Source organism: Pleurodeles waltl, chromosome 5 (genome assembly GCF_031143425.1).
Source record: "Pleurodeles waltl isolate 20211129_DDA chromosome 5, aPleWal1.hap1.20221129, whole genome shotgun sequence".
In the NCBI taxonomy this organism is placed as follows: domain Eukaryota; kingdom Metazoa; phylum Chordata; class Amphibia; order Caudata; family Salamandridae; genus Pleurodeles; species Pleurodeles waltl.
The window spans coordinates 1,219,536,266-1,219,552,550 of NC_090444.1; the positions used below are offsets into that span (position 1 = coordinate 1,219,536,266).

The window sequence follows — 16,285 nt, forward strand, 5'->3', positions numbered from 1 at the left end:
TAGAATATATTTCTTGTATTTTTTTCCTATTTAAATATACACATTGAGAACCTTTATTTGTTTTACTGTATTATGCGCACTGACGTTTGGTTAGTTTCTACAGACACCACATGAAACAAAAGGCAAAATTATCATTATTGAAACTTGTATGCCATTGTGGAATTTTCTATTTGAACAGTTTGGGAGTTCAGCCAGAGGTTGCCTTAAAATAATGGTATCCTCCACATACTCTGCCACGTCATTGTCTTCCAAAAACTTTAGAAACATTTCCAAGTTAGTCTTATTTAATTGGATCTAACGTTACAAAATGTGATGTTCGGTAGATTTAACCAGGGATCCACCCTCTCCAGGTAGCCACTAGTACATGCTGGCATTTTAGATGCACATGCTCACACCTGGATCGTCCTGTTCCTCCCATAGGATTGATGAAGGTGGCTCTGTGAGTTAAGGGCTTGCTATGCAGCTCTCTGTTCATCTTATAGATCACAGGCATGAATCACTTTATTGGTGACACATCTTTTATTCTTCAAATGTAACACCGAGTTGCACATAACTTTCTCACAGTAATACAGATTATCCCTTTTTTGATAGTTGGTGCAGTTGAGTGTATTTCGAAAATGTCTGTCTAACTTGTAGTTTTGTATGAATACAAATTACAACTTTCACTCTTGATACAGAATAGAAATACTAGTGCTAAAGAGAACATAACTCTCTTGACCTGGCATTGATTCCTGAGTATTAACTGAGAGCAGAAAATGAAAAGTCTGCCATGAAATTTGATTGAGATCTATCCCTTTTCCTTCTCTGGATTGGCGTGGTCGTAATGGGTGCAACTTTCCTTCTGTTCCTGGTATGAAACATCAGTTGTCTCCTCCATACCAATCAATTGACGTGCACCTCTGCACAAAGGCTCACTAGAAACTTTGACAATGCTGCACAAACAGGTGGCCAGTTGGTGTAGTAAAAGAAAGCAGGATCATGAAAATCATACCTTACAAGGACTTTTTTGGCTTGTAGTGGTGTACATGAGAACATTCATGGATAAAACCCTTTAGGGTAGGGGCTCTTGGCCCATACAGGTTCTTCCCGCCCTGTACCTACTAAGCAGCAACCATGATTTGCAGAATTTTGCCAAATTCTCATTACCCACCAAGGTAAATTATATTATTTGGTACTCCTCTCCATATACCAAGGGACATTGTTTTGCAATAAAAACAACCTATCACAGAGATGACCCCAAAACTGCTGTTTGTTTTATAAAGGTTGTGTATATTTTCAGATATTTAGCTCATGCAGTGCTAAGAAGTGGTGCCCATTTCCTTTACCGAGTAGTACTGGATGTTCAGCCACTGTTGACTAGATACACGGTTAGCATGTTACACCCTTTTTACACGTCCTAGTAATTAAAATTGTTCTTATGAACACACCCAGTGCTTCATTTGAGCTAGTGGTTGTAGGCGGTAGACTTCAAGTTCTTTGTATGAACACATCCAGTGCTTTATTTCTGCTGGTGGTTGAAAGTGGTAGACTTCAAACTGTTCTTATGAACACATCCAGTGCTTTCTTTGGTGCTCGTGGTTGTAGACTATAGATTTCAAGTTGTTCATATGGACACATCTAGTGCTTCGTTAGTGCTGATGGTTCAAGGTGGTAGGCATGGACACATTTTGGAAATAGGACTTATTTTTCCTCATCAATATTTGACCCACAGCAAGAGGGTGAAAAGCCAAAAACGTAGAAAAAAAGAGGAAGAGAAAGATAGGAAAACAGCAGCAAAGGAAGAAAGCAGTGTATGATGGCAGAAAAAAGAGGCAACCTTGGTAAACCACGACCTTAGTAATTGGCAAATTCGTCATTCGTCATTGCTGGTGACAGCTCCTAAGAAATACCTTGGGCCTTTGAACTTAATACAAAGTCAACATTGCACACACATCTCCCTCTTATACCTCACCTATTTATATTGATTACCCCTATATTAGGGTAACTGGGCTCTTGGAAGGGGCAACAAGGTGGCATGTTTGGAACCTCAGTATATTTTCACATCTTGGAAATATTCCAAGACCCTTGTACATTCCCCCCTTTCTGGTTGACGAGTGTTGCCAACCCGAAAGGATTCCATCACAGTGTCTGGAAAGAAGAAGCTTTATCTTTATTATGGCACTGAGGAAAGTGATAAGATGTGGAGAATGTGAAGCAGATCCCAAGGTGCACTTATTTTAAAGCAAACAAGCATCCGCACCAGAGTGCATATCTGTTTACGTGAAGCAATAATCACACGTCATTATAATAGGTCTCACTTCAAGCAACCACGTGCATGAAGGCAGCGGAGACTTGGACCTTTTTGCTTTCCTGGTGCTCACCTTTTTGTCGCGATACTTCAATTTTTTTTAAGTCCACCTGCACTTTTCTTGATTTCCACCCCGTTGAAAGCAAGGGAAAACCCATTTACGACGAGTTAAGTGCTGTAAATGAGTTTCCGTTCAGCTATCAAGATATTATCACATGTGGTTTATCTTGGAGAATGAAAGTTTAAATGGGGAATTAAGCACCGGGAATGACTGTAGGAGCTCGCTGTATCATTGTGCCCCTAATGTCACACTTCAGCAGACACATTTCTCGGTGCAATAAATCATACTTTAAGCAAGTACAGTGGACGCTAATGCAGTGACAGCAGATCATGCGGCAGAGGCGAATAATAAGTGTTAGGGGCTCTGACTTGTATCCTATCCGCTCGCTTGCTTGGTGCCTTAACACCGCTGATAGGCAATTTACGGAGTGCTTATGTTATTTTATAGATTGGGACTTGGGACCTAGCCAGTGGCCTGAATATGACTGAGAACCAGAAAGGAAAACCAGCAAACATTACCGATTCTTTATCCAATCGATCATTGGTTGTTACCTCCATCTTGGTAAGTAATTATCGTTTTTTTCCCTTTCCAGAGTAAAGATGTGCATTGCAGATGGCTATTGATCTTCGCTTGTTTATATTACTTGTAATGCGCCGCGACAGAAACTAGGTAAGAAGCAGCTTCAGTGCGCCAAGCGCAAAGTAAATTAAAACAAGGTAACATCATTACAAAATGACCTTAAAAAACCCTAACAAACCCATCTAAAACATTGCAAAGTGTTACAATGTCAAAAAAAAAAAAACTAAAACAAATATAAGCAAACAACTCTGATAAAAATGTTGTACACATGGTTTCATGTTTTTATTTTGTTTGGGCTACTATTGAAACACTAGAGCCCTGATTTATACTTTTTAACGCTAAACTGCACTAACTCAGTTTAGCATCAAAAAGTATACCGCCGGTTAGCGCCATTTAAAGGCTCCGGCCAGGCATCTAATTTATGGAATGGCGCAATCCGGTGCACAGAGTGGGCTAACGTCATGGAGAATGACGTTAGCCAGGTGGGGGTGGCGATATGGGAGAAGGGGGTTTGGCATTAAAAAATGACATCAGGCTGGTTAGAGTAAAAAATGACGACTCTAACCAGCCTAGAGTCATTTCTTGATGCTAAACCTACCATACCACATGACTCCTGTCTTATAAAAGTCAGGAGTCATGCCCACCACCCCAATGGCCAGCACAGGGGACAAGTGTCCCCTGGGCATGCCAATGGCACCCAGTGCCATGTAGGAGGGCCCATTTCTGGGCCCACTTTGGCAATTAATAAAAAAAGGTAAATACTTACCTTTACTTACTTGTACTTACCTGCGATGGGGGTCCCCCATCCTCCACTGTCCCTCTGGTGTGGGTGGGGGTGTCCCTGGGGCCTGGGAAGGGCACCTCTGGGCTCTTTCCATGGTGTTCCACCTTGGAAAAAGGTCCGCAGGTCCCCTAACACCTGCTCATACCCAAACATTAAATAATGGCGCTGAGCTAGCTTAGCCCCATTATTTAGGCCCGCCTCCCTCCTGTGTACCATTTTTGCATTTTGGGAGGGGGTAGCCTCCCAGAGCCTCTGGAAATGCTTTGAAGGAAAAAGATGGTGCCCTCTTTGCATAATCCAGTCTACACTGGTTCAGGGACCCACAGTCCCTGCTCTGGCATGAAAATGGACAAATGTAAGGGAAGTGACCACTCCCCTGTCCATCACCACGCCAGAGGTGGTGCTCAGAGCTCCTCCAGAGTGTCCGTGGGTTTTGCCATCTTGGATTCCAAGTTGGCAGGGCACGCTGGTAGCATCTGAGTGGCCAGTGCCAGCAGGTGACATCAGAGTCCTCCCCTGGTAGGTGCTTACCCATGAGCTGACCAGTCCCCTTTTCAGGGCTAATTAGGGTTTCTCTCTTGGGTGGTTCTTCAGATTCGGATTGCAAGACTCAAGCAGGAATCCTCTGCGTCTTTGACTTCACCTTCTTACTGACAAAACTGCATCTGGACCCTCCAGGAACTCTACAACTGCAACAAAGAAGCAAAGATGACTTCTGCAGCATTGTATCTTCAGCTCCTGCCAGAAACCGCAACTATTTCCCAGTTGTGCATCCTCAGAGGACAGCCAGACTTCAGCTTGCACCAGAAGAACTAAGGAATCTCCCTTGAAGCGAAAGAGTCACTTACCTGCTTCAGCAGGCATCGCTCTGCAACGAGGACCGGTGGTTTGGGTCCCCTCTCCTGAAGAAGTGTGTGGATCCAGCAACACGGGTGGCAGATTGAAGTGCTTCCGATGGTCCTGAAGTGCAGCTGTTCAACTTTGGTGGAGATAAGAGTTTGCATCCCCACGTAAGACAGTACCCCCATGCACTGCATGTTTTGCAGCTGCCAAGGCTTGTTGGCATCCTTCCACAAAGTTCTTCATACACCACGCAGCTCCGGCCCCCAGAATTCCCTCCTGCAATGCACAGCCTCCTGCGTGGTTTTCCAGCAGCATGGAATTTCTTTGTGTAGTGCTGTGTGGGCCTCCTTTTGCACCTTCTTTGTCCCCATGCTATGGAACTCCTGTGCTCGCTGCCTGGTCGTCTGAGGGCTCTCTGAGTTGCTGACAGTCCCCTCTGTCTCCACCTCCTGGGTAGAGGCCACCAGGTCCCTCCTGGTCCTGGGCAGTGCCATTTTCTGCTTACCGCGAGCTTTGCATGCGCAAAGGCTTGTTGGCAGAACTCAGCAACGCAAACCAGACTCCAATCACCCGTCCGGCGTGGGACATAGTGTGCACCAACCAGGAACCTGCATCCATCTTCTTGGGTGCAGTACTGACTGTTCTTCTGCACCAGTGGTTCTTCTTTTGCACCTTCAACCGGGTTAGCAGGGGCTCCTGTTCCTCCTCGACTCTTCAGTGCTTCTTGCACTTGGTCCCCTTTTTCCACAGGTCTTCAGGTCTAGGAATCCATTGTTGGTGTATTGCAGTCTCTTCTGGTTCTTGCAAAATCTTCCATCATATGTTCTTGTGTGTTCTAGGAAAGTTACTGTGATTTACTCCTGCTTTCCTGGGCTCTGGGGTGGGTTATATTACTTTCCTTTGGTGTTTTCTAATATTCCCAGTGCCCGTCTACACACTACACTTACCTAGGTGAGAAACCGACTTTCACATTCCACTATTTTAGTATAGGGTTTGTGTTCCCCCTAGGCCCATTTCTAACTATTGTGATTTTCACTATTTGCATTGTTTTCTAACTGTTTTCACAGCTATTTCTGCATTCTAGTGTGTGTACTATGTATAATACTTGCCTTCTAAGGGAGTATAGGGCCAGATGTAGCAAAGGTTTAGCGACTCGCAAACGGCGAAAAACGCCATTTGCGAGTCGCTAAAGCCACTTTGCTATGTAGAAATGCATTTTGCGAGTCAGAACCGACTCGCAAAATGCATTTCCGACTCGCAAATAGGAAGGGGTGTTCCCATCCTATTTGCGGATCGCAATGCAATGTAATTCCATTTGCGACCGCGAATGCAGACGCAAATGGGCTCGCAGTTACCATCCACTTGAAGTGGATGGTAACCCAGTTGCAAACGGGAAGCGGTCCCCATGGGACCCCTTCCCCTATGTGTCTAGCATTAAAAATAATTTTTCAGAGCAGGCAGTGGTCCAATTTAAGGAAAACGGGTTGCACTTTAAAAAAAAAAAAACGTTATTTAAAAGCAGTCACGGACATGGAGGTCTGCTGTTCCCAGCAGGCCTCCGTCCCCGTGAGTGCCCTGAATCGCTATGGGGTCGCAAATTGTGACCCACCTCATTAATATTAATGAGGTGGGTCTTTGCGACCGGAAGGACTCGCAAATTGCAACTCGCAATTTCCAACCTACCTATATCTGGCCCATAGTCTCTAAGGTATTTTTGGCATTTGTGTCACCAAAATAAAATACCTTTATGTTTGTAACATTGGGTATTTTCTTTCACGTGTGTAAGTACTGTGACTACAGTGGTACTGCATGAGCTTTGCATGTCTCCTAGATAAGCCTTGTCTGCTCAGCTACAGCTAACCCTAGAGAGCCTGGCCTGGCCTGGCTTCTAGGCACTGCCTACATTTCCCTAATAAGGGATAACTGGACCTGGTATAAGGTGTAAGTACCTTAGGTACCCATTACAGACCAGGCCAGCCTCCTACACACATCCATGGATCTGTCGAAATTTAAAAAAAAACAAGCGCAGGCTCCTGGTATGGTTCTGTAAAGAGCCCCCGGGTGGGTCAGGTTCTGGGGGCAATTACATTTTGAATGAGGGTTGCCCAGACCCCTGCAGCCCCTGGGACTGCCACCTCCCCAGGGCTTTTAACAAAATTGATGCAGGTGAGCTGCTCAGCCCCCCTGCAACTCTGATGACCGCCACACTCCCGGGGGCAGAAGTGGATATCAAATGCGGGAGGGTTGCTCGTCCCTCCTTTCTCAGCCCGGGACTGCCACCTCCCCAGGGCTTTAAACAAATATTAAGTGGGGTAGCCCGGTTGGCTGTCCACACAGCTTCAGGGACTGCCACCTCCCCGGGGGTTAAAATTATATGATGCGGGGAGGACACATGGTCCCCCAGCAGCCCTGGGGACCACACCTCCCCAGGGCTTGAAACAAATATAATCCCACTTCTGGGAGCAATGCTGGCTCCCGCAGGACATGGGGAGCCAGCTAAGACCATGGGACCTTGAGGCTCCCCTGCAGTCCTCTCACTGTTTCCCTCTTTTTCATTCCATAGTGGGATGGAAGAGAGAGAAAGAGATATGGTCATTGGAATGATCTCTCCATGCAACAACCTTGAACAGTGAGACTAGCAAGATGTTTAGTACCATTGTTATACTTATATTGGGATGCAGAGCAAAGCAGAGCCACTGGTCAAGGTCTTGTGCTTTCACTCAGTACACTGAAGTTTCAAATCCTAGTATCGCTTGGTGGAGTGTTTGTTTATTTAGTGGTGTTTTGAATGTCAAACCTTCCTAGAGATGAAACATTCATGTTTTTTTCCAATCACATGTGTAGTTTGACTGTCATAGGTATGTCTGGAAACATCACAGTAAGCAGACACCTATGGCCTAAGGGTTAAGGTCATAGACCCTTGCACAGAAATTTGAAGGTTCTACTCGAGGTGTGTCCGTGGTCATTTACCTTCTTTAACTTCTTTTGAACTTCAAAAGTTTAAGTACATATTAAAAGGTGATCTCACTCTTTTCTGTTTGTCCAGAAATATCCCATTCTAAGTACATCATTCATCAAAGCATAACAAACTCTCTATCTCTCTCCCTCTCACTCTCTTTCTCTCTCTCTCTCTCTCTCTCACTCTCTTTTTCTCTCTCCCTCAATTTCTCTTTTTCAATCTTTCTCACACTCACAGACCCACTCAGACCCTTACACACCCACTCACAAACCCACTCAGACACTCACGCACCAAGTCACAGACCCACTCAGACCTTCGTGCACCCACTCACAGCCCCTCTCAGACCCTCACACACCCACTCACAGACCCACTCAGACACTCACAAACTCACCCACAGAACCCACTCAGACTCTCATACACCCACGCACAGACCCACTGAAACCTTCATGCACCCACTGAAACCCTCACAGACCCACACAGACACTGAAGCACCCATTAAGACTCTGATGCACCCTCTCACACATAGAAAGACATTCTCACGGCTATTCTCACCCCCAGATACACTCTATTCTCACACTCAGAAAGACAGGGCGCGGCCAATTCCCGCCATGCATGGACAAAGGCAGTGCGCAACGTGGGCTTTGATTGTTAGGGGTGTTGGCTGCAGGGTCCGGCCACAGGCCTGGGCTTGTAGGCAACCCCTGCTGTGCACAGCCTTAGACCATGGGCAGCATTGGGTTGGGTGGTTACAGGGGGTTGGCCGTATATTCATAAAAACTTCTTTACATTAATAAACCATAGAAATTCACTGAAAAAAACAAAGGTTACAGAGACATTATAGTTAGGAAATATAATTAACTATAACTTTTGGCCTTGCCATACACTGCTAATTATCCCACAAATGATGATACTCATGGCACCTTTGATAACATAATTGATAATATCAATGTAATATTTGCAGTAAAAGTTTTGACGATAAAACTGTGCATGGAGGGGGTGCAAACTATAGTTACCTTAGGGCTTGAGCTATAATTACCTGAGATAACTCTAACAGATGAATTTCTATGTATATTTAAGATGTGAGTCTAAATAAAACGTTCCTGTAACCTTTGTTTCTTCTAAGTGAATTTCTATGTTTTTGTACATTCTATTTCCTAACTATAACATCCCTGGAACCTTCGTTTTTTGCAGTGTGTATGTATGTATGTATATACACATATATATATGCCGCCAGGAGAGAGAGCTCGAGAGAGCGAGGAAGAGCCGGAGCAGCCCAGCGCGTGCAGCACTTTTCCCACGGGAGCCCAGGGCCCAGGACTCAGAACCTTCCCCCAGTGCCCTGCTGAGGCCCCGGTGATCAGCACATTTCACATCGGAGCTCCGGAGTGTTTGGAGCGTCTGGAGTGCTGCACGAGAGCACAGCACGGCAGGCAGCACAAGCAGCGCAAGTAGCACATTCCACCGGCCGGGTGAGTGGCCCCTCTCACGGTCTCCCTCGCGGACCTCTGCAGAAGCGGCCTGCCTGGGAGCGGCTTGCGGGGGGCGAAGAGGGGGGCCAGCCCTTCTGACCACTGAAAAGGAGAAGGGCCAGCTGGGATTGGACTTCAGCATGTGCAGCCCGTACTACTAGTACTGCACAGCAACCTCTACTACCTGTACAAGCACAGCAACCCTGGGGGATGCAGTAGAGAGCCGAGTACAGAGCACGGCTGGAGGCAGATAGTTGGAGGCGAGCGGCGGCGGCTGGTTGTTGCTGGTCACTGGAGCCTGGGAGCCCAGGAGGGTATGGTGAGGCATTTGGGGGAAAGCGGATCTTCTCAGCTTTGATCTCTGCAGTGAAAACACCAAGGGAGAACAGTGAGTAAAGCAAGCAAGTAACACTGCGGCACAATCTCAGCAGGTACTCCCCGCCGTCGTGGGAAGCGCATTGGAGGAGCCGGGAGGAGGTGCCTGACTGCAGGGCAAGGAGCCCTTTAAACTTTCGTTGCGCTCCCGCCGTCGCGGGAAGCGCTTTGGAGGAGCCGGGAGGAGGTGCCTGACTGCAGGGCAAGGAGCCCTTTAAACTTTCGTTGCGCTCCCGCCGTCGTGGGAAGCGCGCGGGCGGTGCCCGGGCGAAGCCTGGGCCAAGGGCGGGCCCGTCCTTAGCCCGTCAGAGACCGGAGGAGGCTGGGCTGGGCCCCCTCTCTTTCTCCTGCAGTAAGAGATTTGCTTGTTATTTAAGAGTGTATAGATTATAGTACTATTCTACATTTCCTAAATTGAGAAGCCTATTCTTTACTAAGCCCTTCCTTCATCAGTTCCTCCTCCAAGTTGTCCCACTGTAACTGTAATTTGGACGTAATTCGGAGGGTCCCTCTAAATAAGTATATAGAAGCGCGTCATTTGAGGGGAGGAGCAGTTAGGGCAGGAGCCCTTAAACTTGTTTTGCGCCCGTCCTGAGACCGGACTCAGGGCCAGTTACTCCAGCGACAGGACACTGAACTCATAAGAAAGGGAGCTGTCTTCCCTTTCTTTCTTCTTTTACCATTGTATTTTGTGGGCATCTTCCCAATATGGGGAAAAGAAAGGCTATAGATTTACCAGCGCAATCCAAGGGTACTAAAATCGCAAAAAAACGCCCAAGTAGACCTTTGAATCTAGGTACACCCAATGGGTCTAACCCATTGGATGAAATAGACCTCCTAGTTAAAGAAGTTGAGTCTATGTTAGGTACACAAACAACTATATGGGCAAATAATTCAAAGAGAGGCCCCCCTAAGGATAGGAAAATCCCAGAGTTATTTAAAAAGAAGGGGTTAAGGGATTCTATAGACACTATAAAAGGGGTTGATGGAGATGGGGGCCCGCATAACTGTAGGGGCCCCTTCCCAAAACCCACTCCTAACATAGCGAGTCCTCCAGTATCCCAGTGGGGTTTCCCACATGCACCACATACACCAACTCTCCTACCATTGACTCCGGTGATCAAGGTGGTCCCTAGCTTATTCTGTACTAATCGCTTTGAACCTCTATTAGCAATAGAGGATTCGCCCGTGCCCACGAGTGTGCCCAAGTGAAAGCCAGTAGTTGGAACACCCAACCCTAGTGTTCTCTCATCGATCCCCCAGTTCGAGTCGGAAGGCAAAGAACCAGCAGCTAGTAGAGACAACCTGGCTACAGTCCTTCAGAGAGTCGATGAAGTTAAGGGATTGGTTCTAGTACTAATAGATCTTATGAAGAGCAACCGTGCTTGTGCAGGGATTTGTAAAGTTTGTGGGGAGGTCAGGGGGGAAGAAGCTTTCACATTATCTGCCCCAACTTGGATAACGCAACAACCTGGGGGGGAATTAGATTCATGTTACACCCACATAATTCTGGACCAGCCATGGGACCGGCAGGATTCGATGGTTTAATTAATTCCCGTGGAGGTGCTGCACGAAAGGAAGCTAATCCCAGGCCGCTGCATAATCCTGTATGACTGACTACTGAACTAGTAACTAATGTGAGGGCCCGCTCCAAGGCCCCACATTTGACGGGGGATGATAAAGCACCATCAACAAACATTTGTAGTAATGACCAGAGCGCGGTAGAGGCTGGATGCACAACCGTGATGATAAACCAAGATAAATGTACGTTAGAACTTATGTCATGGAATGTTGCCGCCTGGCAAAGAAATTAGATGATGGTGAATGGGCCTCTTTTATTAAAAAAATAGACATATGTTTGTTTCAGGAAACTTGGGCGGAGGATGCTACTAATATAGATGGATTTCTCTCATTTAGTGCACCTGCTATACCTCCAGAGAAGGGGAGGGGCCGGGCAAAAGGTGGGCTCTTATTACTTGTTAACAAGAATCTGCAGTGCGACTATAAGCTTTTGGAAATTGATTCTGTAGATCTAAAAGCCATGTGTGTTACGTTCAACAGAAGATTATCAATTGTCATTGTTAATGCTTATATACGATCGGTCCCATATGGCTCCGAGTCCCATACCCTGGCTATTCTGTCCGAATTTGTAGGAAGCCTCCACCCCTCAACTATTTTAATCATAGCTGGAGATTTTAACTGTACCTTCGAGCCTTCTATTCTCATAAGTGGTTTAACTGATCCCACAATTATCTATTACCCGGCCTTGCAAAAAATCTCGGGTGGCCATGCAATTAGCCACATTATGTTTAAACCATGGCCTTAGGGCCTGTAATGGTAGAACTCCATCCGATATGAACAGCGCACCTACTTTTAAAAGGGGCATGTCGATAAGCACTATTGATTACTTCTTGGTCGATGTTAGGTCGTGGCCCCATTTGGTAGATATGAAAGTAGAAGTGAGATGTGATAGTGACCATTTCCCCTTGCTCCTTACCTTTTCTGGAGAAATGTTCAGGAGAACACTTAACAACTATGCTACAATAATTCCGCCACCTTGCTGGAACAACAAATTCACCAAGATTACTTGGCCAAAAGTGATGTCCAACCCTCACCATATTAGAGCAATATATCAGATTTTCTTAAATAGTTTGGCTGAGTACGAAGATCAGGCTGTGGGGAGTATTCCGATTCTCAAAATACATGACAGCATGACTACTCAGCTACGGGGGTTCTTTTATAAAACAAGGCGGCCAAAGCCACATGAAGGGAAAGGGGCACGCAAGGGATGGTTTGATGAGAGGTGCGCAAAGGCTAAGTCTGGGTTCAGAGTAGCAGTAATGTCTGATTCCCAGGGGGAAATTAAACAAGCCAGGTCCCTATACAAAGTAACTTTGTCTAACGCAAAAAAGCGGTGGGAGGACTCCCTATGGCAGGAATTATTAGATGCTTCCAGAGAGAAGAATAACAAGCGTTTCTGGGAACTTCTGTCTAAATGAGAAAATGGAGGTAGGAGTTGTCCCAGCAACCATATTCAACCAGAAAGCTGGGTAGAGCATTTCACTACTCTTTATGCCCTACCAGAGGGCCCAATGGACACCAATGTGGTCCATTCTCCAACAAAATTGTTGGAATTAAATTCCAGCATGGCCCTCCAAGTGGAGGCCCAGCGTGTCCCTGAGGGTTGCCTCATCTTTAAAATAGAAGAGACCCTTGAGGCTATAAATAGCCTAAAACCTGGCAAAGCACCTGGACCAGACAAGCTTCCTGGAGATCTTTATAGATCGGAACCATATATCTGGTCCTGGTATATTAATGCCATCTCAAATAGCATAGCTGCAGGGGGGCAAATTCCAGGCACATGGAAGGGGGCAGAGATCATACCCATTTATAAAAAAGGAAATGCTAATCTTCCAGCTAACTATAGGCCAATTAGCCTTATAGATAACCTACAAAAGATCTTTGCTAAACAAATTTTGCAGAGGTTAATCAATTGGGTTGAGGAGTACCAAATCCTTTCCCATCTACAGGCAGGGTTTCGTGCAAAAACTAGCACGATAGACCAGGTCTTTCGATTGGCCATATTGCATTGGAAATATGTTCTTGTGGCCAAGCAATGCCTGTATGTGGTATTTATAGACCTTCGATCGGCTTTTGATCTGGTCCCAAGAGCCAAACTGTGGGAAGTGCTGGGTAGATTGGGAGTCCCAGAGGATCTATTACTCCTGTTAAAACGACTACATGAGAACACTTATGCCCAAGTGAGGTGGGGTGAACAAGGCGAACTGACAGAGCGGATCCCAATTAGAAGAGGAGTTCGCCAAGGTTGTGTGCTAGCCCCCCTACTGTTTACCATATTTATCAACGAAGTAGTAAAGGCTGTGTCCATAGGCCAGAATGATGCCCCTTCCCTGAATACACAAAAAATCCCCATCCTGCTCTTTGCCGATGATTCACTCCTCATTTCTAAGACACCAATGGGGTTGCAAACCCTTGTTGACCGGTTTAACCAATTTTGTAGCGATCATGGGTTGGAGGTTAATATTAACAAAACCAAACTGATGGTGTTATCCAAGGGACCTAGGAAAAAATGTTCCATTCATATTGAGGGAGTACCGCTGAAGGAAGTAAGCTCTATAGACTACCTGGGAGTTAGGCTAACCAGCAAACTATTATGGGAAGAGCAGATTACAAAAAGTGCAGGGCTCCTACAACACAGAGCCTCATCTGTATTGGGTTTCTATCAAAGCACCTTTACAAAAGTTGTTTCCCCAGCAATAAAAATTTATACAGCTAAGGCTCAAAGTGCAGCCCTGTACGGAGCGGAGGTATGGGGTTAAGCTAACTGTAACAAGATCAGTGTGGGGGAAAACAATTTTGCTAGGGCTTTAATTGCATGTCCACGCACCACACCCCTGCTTCCATTATTTCTAGATCTGGGGTTAAGCCGAGTAGCAGATCTAGCTACTCTAAGACCTCTCCTTTATTGGATCAGGTTATGGATAACCCCCGAACTAGATATATATAAGACCGCATTACTCGATCTATTAAAATGCCAAAACGCTAATACTCTTCCCTGGATTCGCCATGTGGCCCATTGGCTCCGGCTATTGGGTCTGGGTGATTATTGGGAAAATCCCCATAAATTAGAGAGACGGCACAAAAACGTTTTAAAGTTAACCTATTGGTCTTATGTCAAGGATAACTACATAACCTACAAATCCCATGGTCGCTTAATTAATTCCTTCATTGATATTAAATGGTCCCCAAAGTTTGAATCCTATTTGGATGTGATACCGGATTCGCAGGGCAAGAGCCTATATGCAAGGTTTCGTTTTAGCTCTCTGCCCCTGATGTCATTGATTCATAGGTGGGGGTCGATTAATCTTCCCGATATATGCCCTGCCTGTGGCAGTATTTCGAAACCATTGAGCATTTCATGTTCTTTTGCCCAGCCTATGCGATTCCGCGATTAAAATGGATCCGCAATATTTGCAGGGACATGGGATTCAAGAACTGCTCCTTGGCTCTACGGGTTCTAAAAAGCCATAATTCAACCGATGTAATTCTTTCAGTAAGCAAGTATTTAGCAACAGCTTGGCGCATACGATGCCATCTCCAAAAAGTAATTTAAGGTCTCATCTCTTTATAGATAAGTTTTAGAGTCATATGTGCTATTCAAGTTATTGTTTTAAGGCTTTTACACTAAGTTATAGATGTGTATTTATTTATTTCTTTAAGAATTATTTATTATCTTGTTTTATGTGCTTTTATGGTTATTGATCGAACAAAGCTGATGATGATGATGATGATGAATTATTGACCATGTGGTTTGGACAGGGCTTTGGAACAGATTTTTCTTAGATAATATGTGGGTAATCATCTTGTGTTTCTGCTATTTTATCACTAGTGTTAGCCGCAAAGAGTTATTTTTATGCACCTGTCTGGTACCCGTGCCATTTTAACATGAATCTGATAACCATTTTAAGTTATTATATAAGCTTTTTATTACACTGTGCTTGTGTTTTAATGACTTGACAGTGCCTAAATTTGCCTATACGATTGTGCCGGCAGTAGGCTCTCTTTATTAAAGTATGCCATCTAAATTATTAAGAAACTGTATCATTATGTAACATCAACTTAGCACCTTAAATCTTTAAATCTTGGGTCGGATAGTTTGCATTTATCTTGATGATGGTATCACCTGGGAAATTTGAATCTGAAATCACCTCATATTGTTTTAAGTGCTTTAAATATTTGTATTATTCTAACATTATGAAGCAGATGTTTAGAAACCTTGGCATCTAAATGTTAAGTTATGTATCGGGAATAATGGTGGACTATAGTAGGCCATGGCCTATAGAAGCTATTTTTATTTTAAACTTTATTTTAAGCCAGTGTGAAAGCATAATGAAACAAACGCACCTTCTTTGTACAATTTAATGTGTAACTTTTATGACCTATGGTCGAAATAAAGTATATATATATATATATATATATATATACACATACAGGTTTTGCAATAAAACTGACTACTCCATCGAAATTTGAGAAATTCTGCTTCAAAAAAATCCTTTTGATGTTTATTGCACTGTATAAAGCTATGCATTCATCAAATTAACAAGCTAAAGTTTTGAATGATGGCACCACAGTTCAAATAACCAGAAATAATTTCTTACGGTTTCTTTCAAAGGATTGAATATTCACTCCAACTCACCAACAATTTTTTGAAAACAAGAAACCATGAATGGGAAATGTCTGAACTTCAAATTATAGTGCAATCAAAGAGAATTGCTTGATTTGAAAATGTTTGAACTCCAGGCAAGGATTTAGTTCATTTTCACCACTGAGGAATATTGTGACATGGGCCATCTTTTTTCTTGTGCAGGGGGCAGAATGTTGACACTACTTTTTATGATTACAGCTACGGTGTAACTCAGAGTGGCAAATGTTAGTTTGATTTCAGAAAACTAGATTCCTAGCACACATTCTACTCCTCTGCTGTTGGCGTGAAAAAGGGCGTGAGTGGTACACTAGGTTACCCTCCAAGATTACAGCAGGATGATGGTGAGCTTTCTCCTTTCCAGTCAATCTACAACAGTTACTTTTCAGGTGACTTTGTTTCTTCTTACAGGGACATGAGATTATTAAAGGAGTGATATCAGAACCTAACTTTAGGAGATCCAGGATTCTCTAGGCCCTGTGACTGAGGGCTCAGAATGGCTATGACTAGCATGGTTTTTGAAGATTAAATGTAATGCTTGTCATAGATTTAAATGTTTGTGACTATTTATGTGGGTTTTCTTTCCCCTTAAAATCTCATTCTGCCTCTTGATACTACTCATTCAAAGCTATATCATCTTTTTAAATCTGATTTACATTTAAGTGACTTTATTATGTTTTTTGCAACAAAATACCATCTGCTATT

General features: G+C 44.5%; 1 protein-coding gene across 1 annotated transcript in view; it reads left to right on the forward strand.

The window, feature by feature from the left end:
* Positions 1-16,285, forward strand: part of GRIK2 (glutamate ionotropic receptor kainate type subunit 2) — a 1,513,871-nt gene that overhangs the window by 767,573 nt on the left and 730,013 nt on the right. Inside the window, exon 9 of the mRNA XM_069235474.1 lies at positions 2,796-2,909. Coding sequence (XP_069091575.1) covers positions 2,796-2,909 — 114 coding nt within the window. The remainder of the gene's footprint in view (positions 1-2,795; positions 2,910-16,285) is intronic.